Source organism: Chenopodium quinoa, unplaced genomic scaffold (assembly GCF_001683475.1).
Source record: "Chenopodium quinoa cultivar QQ74 unplaced genomic scaffold, ASM168347v1, whole genome shotgun sequence".
NCBI classification, from domain to species: domain Eukaryota; kingdom Viridiplantae; phylum Streptophyta; class Magnoliopsida; order Caryophyllales; family Amaranthaceae; genus Chenopodium; species Chenopodium quinoa.
The window spans coordinates 8,187,845-8,194,716 of record NW_018742205.1 but is presented as its reverse complement, the minus strand read 5'-3'; the positions used below and the strand labels follow the sequence as shown (position 1 = coordinate 8,194,716).

The 6,872-nt window shown below is 32.7% G+C and overlaps 1 protein-coding gene across 1 annotated transcript; it reads right to left on the bottom strand.

The window, feature by feature from the left end:
* Positions 1-1,243: 1,243 nt before the first annotated feature.
* LOC110733013 lies at positions 1,244-3,611 on the bottom strand. The gene is made up of 6 exons (XM_021913022.1): positions 3,473-3,611; positions 2,768-3,021; positions 2,095-2,298; positions 1,886-1,987; positions 1,688-1,798; positions 1,244-1,603 (listed from the first exon to the last, which is right to left on the bottom strand). The coding sequence occupies exons 1-6, from the start codon at positions 3,609-3,611 to the stop codon at positions 1,244-1,246; spliced, it is 1,170 nt and encodes a 389-aa protein (XP_021768714.1).
* Positions 3,612-6,872: the final 3,261 nt, after the last annotated feature.

Sequence of the window (6,872 nt, the reverse complement as noted above, 5' to 3'; positions counted from 1 at the left end):
ATGCCGAAAATTATATGCCCAAACTCGCCCCAACTAGCCGGACCGTGCGGGCTTTTCGGGCCATTTTCGGATCGGACAAAAAAAATCAACTAAAATTGCATAAAATCGCATCCCAAGTCCGCCCAAAAATTTTAAAAAATCCCACTACAACAAAATGAAGCTAAGGTAACAGTGAAAAACCATTGCCTAATATTAAAAAAGTGTTGCCTTGTAGCTAAGGCAACACATATGAGACGTTGCTTATGCCCCCGTTGTCTATTCATAAGGCAACACATTTTTATTTAAAGGCAACAAATTTAAAAGCCAAGGTAAATTCATGCCTAAGGCAACAATTTTACAAAGGCAACAATTAAAAACTGTTGCAACCTTAGGAAACAATTTAAAAATGTCGTCTTATGTCATAATATGCTACAAATTTTTCACGTGTTGTATTTGCTAGTAACGATACAAAAGTGTTGCCAAATATCTTAAAGGCAACGCTTTAAAAACTGTTATATATAAATTGAAAGAGCTAAAATGAATTGGCTATTTTTTCCTTTTGTAATACATTGCTATATTGCAAAAGAGTGGAAATGTGCAGTAGTCTTGTGAAATTGTTATATTAGAAAAATGTTTAATATCAAGCATCTAATTGCTTTAACTATACAATCTCAAACTTATAAAAGTTATATTAGTAAAAACAAAAAACAAAAACAAAAGTAGTAAATAACATTTTTTTCTTACACCAAATCATCTCAATAACCTATTGTTTCATAGTATGTCGTAGGCTATAATATTAGTTTAGCTAATAAATAGAAGCAAAAATATGTCCAAGCTAGGAATAACAATAGAAAGGTTAAAGCAAATTCAAATTAAACTATGACATCACATTCTTCTTCTTCCTCTTACTCGCTGCCTATTGCATCTTCTTCTTCTTGTTCATTTTCCATACGATTCACTCCCTGCAAAAACAAAAAATAAAAAGTCTAGAATTAATATACTTTGTATTTCGAATGATATAACGTAAATGTATAACTAATGACAGGAAGAAAATAACAAATAAGAAAGGCATAAAATAATGGATACAAAGGCTTCGATGATTTTGCTGTTATGACGAATAACGAAATCTAATAGGGGTAATATCTTTCAAATGCACCAAAAATAGGAGAAAAATAATGAAGACATTAGTCACTATCTACCTCTACTTTGCGTAATTTAGAAATCAAAAGGTTTATACCTTGGATGTAGAAGCCGAAGAATGAAGTCAAAGCATTCCTGTTGTATTACCATCCTTCTCAGATTGACTCTCAAGAAACAAAGAGCCAAACATGCTTAGATCAAAAGACATTTGAGGATTTTGTTGCTGAAGTTGAGAAAAGAAGGAGCTAAGACCATTTGCCATCTCCCTTCTATCTTGTTGCCTTTTATCCTCATAATCTTTTTGTAGAGCTTCAACCTCCCGAGCATGCTTCTCTTCAACTTCCTTCATCAAAGATTTCTTCTTTAACTGAGTTGATGAAACACCCCTTCCATAAAGGTTTATCTGAGACTTTTTCTTGTTATCAGAATCAATAATAGTGGAAATTACACTATCAACATCCTTCTCTGAATCTTGAAGTTCATTCTACATTTTAAGACGAGAAAAAAAAATTAGTAGTGACAAAATTAAAGCAAAAAGTATACCACATAAAATGAGAATAAATATTACAATCAATTTGTCCCTTAGATCACCGGGCTTCCGCTTTGTGAGCTTTTCCTTGCGTGTTTCTATGAACATTTGAGCTAGAGTAGGATTTTGTGTTGTTTTTCTATCCTTTTTCTATACAAGAGTGATGACTGTCAATTATTTTAATGAAGAAATAAACCAATAATAAAAGTGACGAGAAAAGAAAGCAAACAAACTCACCCATTTATATCGAACCCTAGCAAAACTCTTTGGTCCAGAAGTATGCATAATGTTCTTTTCCTTTCCAACTAACCGATTTGCTTTATTTTGCATACATCGTTTCTAACATATTAAGATAATGAACTAATTAAATAACCTTTTTCATAAAACAAAAAATATGCATTCATCATAAAGGGAGGTGAGTATAAGACTTGTACATGTGTAAATACCTCATATTTTTCATCATTCCAAATCTTTAACAATTCCTTGAACATTGTTTTTGGGACCTGTTTTGGTGGATCCATCAACCTCATTTTATCATTGTCATATTTATGAAAGTGTACTCTTTTCAAATAACATTTGTATCGTCTCCAAGTAGCGCCAATGGCTTGCAAAACCCATCTTTTAGCCTCAATTGGGACAATGTAATGTTTCTACAACAATGTACATGTCAATAATTGCAAAGATAATCAAGTTTAAAGAAAAAAAAACAGAAATTTAAGTCATAATTATTGGTATGTGATTATCATAATTCAACATTTGCATTACTCGTTGATCTAAGTTATCGATAATTACCATATATGTTATAATACTAAAACAATTACAATAACCAATCAGGTTTTTTAGTCAAGATTTATAATTTTAATCGTAATTCATAGTTTCAGATCTTTCAGTAACAATTATATTTGACTATAAGCTGATTACTCCCATTGCTATTTTTATTTTTGAGAAAAAAAAAACAAAAAAAAAAAACAAGCTCACTACACACAATTGTGAAGGAACAAAGATAATGCAAGGAAATATATATTGCAATAATAAGTAATATTGTTGTTGTGGCGTATAAAATATATCATGCTCATACATTATTGATTTGCTAAAAAAATAAGGTATATGTAAACTTACTGTGACATATCCCCAAAGTTCATCTTGCTTTTCATTTCTTAACTTTGGCCACTTAGGAATAGTTAATGGTAATACATTTGCCTTTCGAGCTATTGTTCCCAAGAAGCTAATAAACTCATTGCATGTATCATCGTCCGGACCAACAGGTTGACCATGCTCATTCAAAGTAATTTCCAAGCGTTCATCTTCAGTTCTTCCATGGACTTTATAACACATAGTGGGACCTCTTCTTGACTTTTCAATTCCATCTATCTCTATCAATTCAATTCAAGAGTTTAAAGATTATCAATATATAAGGAAGTAATATAATCCAAATAATCTAAGTGTAAAATCAGTCCATATGCATAAATAAACTAGTTTGGGCCCTAGTAGATTTAGATAATGTAATATAAATTTTTAGAGCAATCAGCTTCAAACACATCCATGCATAAAGAACAAACGGTAATGATTAGATCATGCAATTTATAATGCAGAATTAATTATGATAACTTAAGACTCTAATTTAATGTTCTAATTGTTTAGTCATAAATAAGAACATATTGATTTAGTTTCTTGGTTTCAGAACAATTTAATTTACAAGATTATGAACTTAGAGTGTCCAAACACTTTACAACAAGTAAACTAAGGTTCATTAATAATAATAAATAAATAAGTAAAACAAATTAGACTTGATTATTCAATTATACAAAGGGAAGCATGACTTGCCATTTTCAAAATGAGTGTCACTCCTACTTGAGAGCCCCAGTGCAGTTTCAGTAGGTTGCTGCACTGCAACGTCATTTGTATCTATTGCTAATGAAATGGGCTCAAGTTTCTGTTGACGCTTCTTATAAGCCATTGCCATTGCTATTGCTTTTCGAGCTCTTTTCATTTTGAAAATCTGTAGAACATGCATTAAAGATATATATATATATATATATATATATATATATATATATATATATATATATATATATATATATATATATATATATATGCAAAAGCTGTTTTTACCAACATATTTGTCATTCAATTAAAGAAACCAATGCTACTGTGTGCTAATCATAATGAGGAGACTTGCTTTGTAGTTACAAATAAAAAAAAAGTATTCAATTACAGTTAGAAGTAATTACCTTCTTACGATTAGAGTTGGAGCCTTGATTACTTAAAGTCTCCTTGATACGCATCCCCTCAAAAGAAGAATCATGCTCATGCTCATCAATGTCAGAATCTTGGTCTGGCCTATATATCTCATCTTCCTCCGCATCTTTCTTTTTATTAATTTTCCCACGGCTGCCTTTTTCAGTTTGATATCGACCTATCAATGACTTAGCCTTTTCATGCAGCCCTAAAGCTTGCATTTTTAGAGCATTTTCTCTTATCCTTTGCAATCTTGACCTCTCATAATCTGGAATTCTTGTTTCATCAGTGTGAAACTGTCGATTGCTTGCTCCCAATTTAGTGGATTTTTTCTTTGCCATTCCTACAATTAAAGATAAGTAAAAAGTGCATTTGTGAAAATCATTATAAAACTTATGAAAAGTAATGCACATAACATCGGGATAAAAAAGTAAGTAGAGTTATTTTAAAATAGGGTGTTGCACGTGCAGTGGGATGCAACATGCAAGAAGGGGAAGGGGGGTTAGTGCAGCTATTGGAGAGGGGATGTGGTAGGAAGGTGCAGTAGCAACGGTACATCAATAGCAAGCACCATTTGCTGCATATCGATTAGAACAGTGCAGGTAGCAGGCTGGCTTCATAGTGGTACCTTAGGCAAGACAGTAGTGCAACAGAAGTTCTATGTAGTTTTATAGCTATGCATATGCAGGCTAGCAAGAAAAGTGTAAATGGAGAGTAGGCTAGTATAACTATATAAGGGAATAGTAGCTAAATTACAAATATACAGGCTAGCAAGAAGAGTTTTAATGAGCAGTAGGCTAATATAACCATATATATAAGGGAATGATAGCTAAATTACAACCAATAAAAGGTAAACCAGCACTCAAATTACAAACTTATGGAAGAGTAGGCAATATAGGGTATATTTCGGACTTGAAGATATGCCTTAGGTCATGATTTATGTTATTCATGGAGTGATAGTAGATAGCAACGTTATAATTTATACAAGAATCAACATGGTCTCCCCTGCCAAGGGAAAAGTATAAGGAAATAGTAAACAAAATCATTAGAAAGAATGATTTCAAGCCTGAAACCACCTTGGAAATCTATATGTAGTAGGAACCTTTTCGAAATTATTAGAAACCTGCTGTACTGCAAATATTACTACACTAGTCATTCGATTTTTCATGATCAAATTCATAAACTCTAACATAGGGATGAATTAGTCTTATAAGAAATGCATATATTAAACATCTTGAAGATACCCTGATATCTTTACTACCAGGACTTCCATGACAAGCGTTCTAGATGTTGCTTGTTACAGTTTCAACATTAACACCTCTGAGGACTCCTTTTCTCTTTCAATTGCTTCAAAAAACATGACACTAGAAAGCAATGGGACTCTAGTTGACAGGAACATAAGGTTTGCTAAGTAGGAAGGCCCATAATCGAATCTTTACAGTAGTCCCTTATTCTGACCCTACTGCTTTCATCAAAAAAAAGACTTCGTTTAGCTAACTAAACCATATAATGTGAAAGACAATGTGTCCATGTCTTTATGCTGTGTTCATCTTATTTATTATCGCAGTCATCTATTTAGCTCAAACCATTCATCAAAGAAAACTTGCTTGATTCCAGAAATTCAAATAGAAGTTGAAAAACATGACAGGAAAGGAAAAGTGTAAACAGGGATATCAGAGGTACAGGGTAAAAAAAGAGGATAAATGAGGGAAAAATTAGCCTACTAATTTAAATTGGTCAAGGGTTCAGACAAATGTTTAAGTGATTGTGTTGTTTACGCAACAAATGGATACCATTATTATACAAGTGGGTTAATGAAACAACAATCAGACCTTAACACAACTATGGGTCTTATACGATATCCAATTGTCATTCCCAACAAAGCATAATATCATTCAAGCTTTCTGTCATATTGCAATTAAAGGATGATAATTTATAATTAAAGCTAAAACAAATAATATATCTCATTCATCAAAATCAACCCAACATCAAAATTAACCATATTAAGTAGTAAAAGGGAATATGGTTACTTACAACTGGAATTCCGAGATAAATGACGATTTCGCCGGCATCAAATCTAACTAGACAATCTTGAAAGCAAATTAAAGTGTGAGTAGAGAGCAAGCCAACAAATTAATTGCAAAACAAATTTGAGATCATTTAGTGAATCGCTAAACATCGCCCGCAAATTACCATATAAAGCCCACAAATATGACTTGGTGTGACTTTATTGCCCTTTTCCTTTTAAAAAAAAAAACACTCTCTACTTCTCTCTAAAAAAAACCAGAAAATCTACCTCTGTTAAAAAAATTAATTACGACAATGTCGAGGTGGCAAGGGAAAGAGGTGGCGGTGGCGACGGCGGAGGAAAGGCGGCGACCTGGTGGCAAGGTAATTATTTAATTATTTTTTTTTTAAAAAAAATAAAAAAAAAAGGCGACGGTGGCGCGTGGTGAGGCGTCAGGTTCGGCAGCCAAAGCCGGTGGCGTGGCGTCTGGCTTGGAAGCCCAGCCACCGGACTAGGCGTCCAAACTAGAAGCCAGCCCATTGGCTGTGGCGTCCAGATCTGGCGCCTGTGCCATTGGGTGGGCGTCCAGTTCAGGCGCCTGCCCACTGGCTACGGCTGCCGGAGCTGGCGCCACCGCCAGTGGGTGGGCGTCCTGGCCAGGCGCCCGACCCTTTTTTTTTTTTTTTTTTTTTTTTTTTTCTTTTTTTGTTTTTTTTGTTTTTGTTTTTGTTTTTTTTTGTTTTTTTTTGTTTTTTTTGTTTTTGTTTTTTCTGATTTTTTTTTGTTTTTTTTTGTTTTTTTTGTTTTTTTTTTTTTTTTTATTTTGCAAAATCAGAAATTTAGTTTTATTTAAAATAATTTTGTTTTATGTCTAATTTTTTTTTGTTACTGTGTTTTATTTTTTTTTTAAATATTTATCAACTTTATGTGTTTTTTTTTTTATAAATCGTGTATATTTTATTTTTATAAAATCAGATT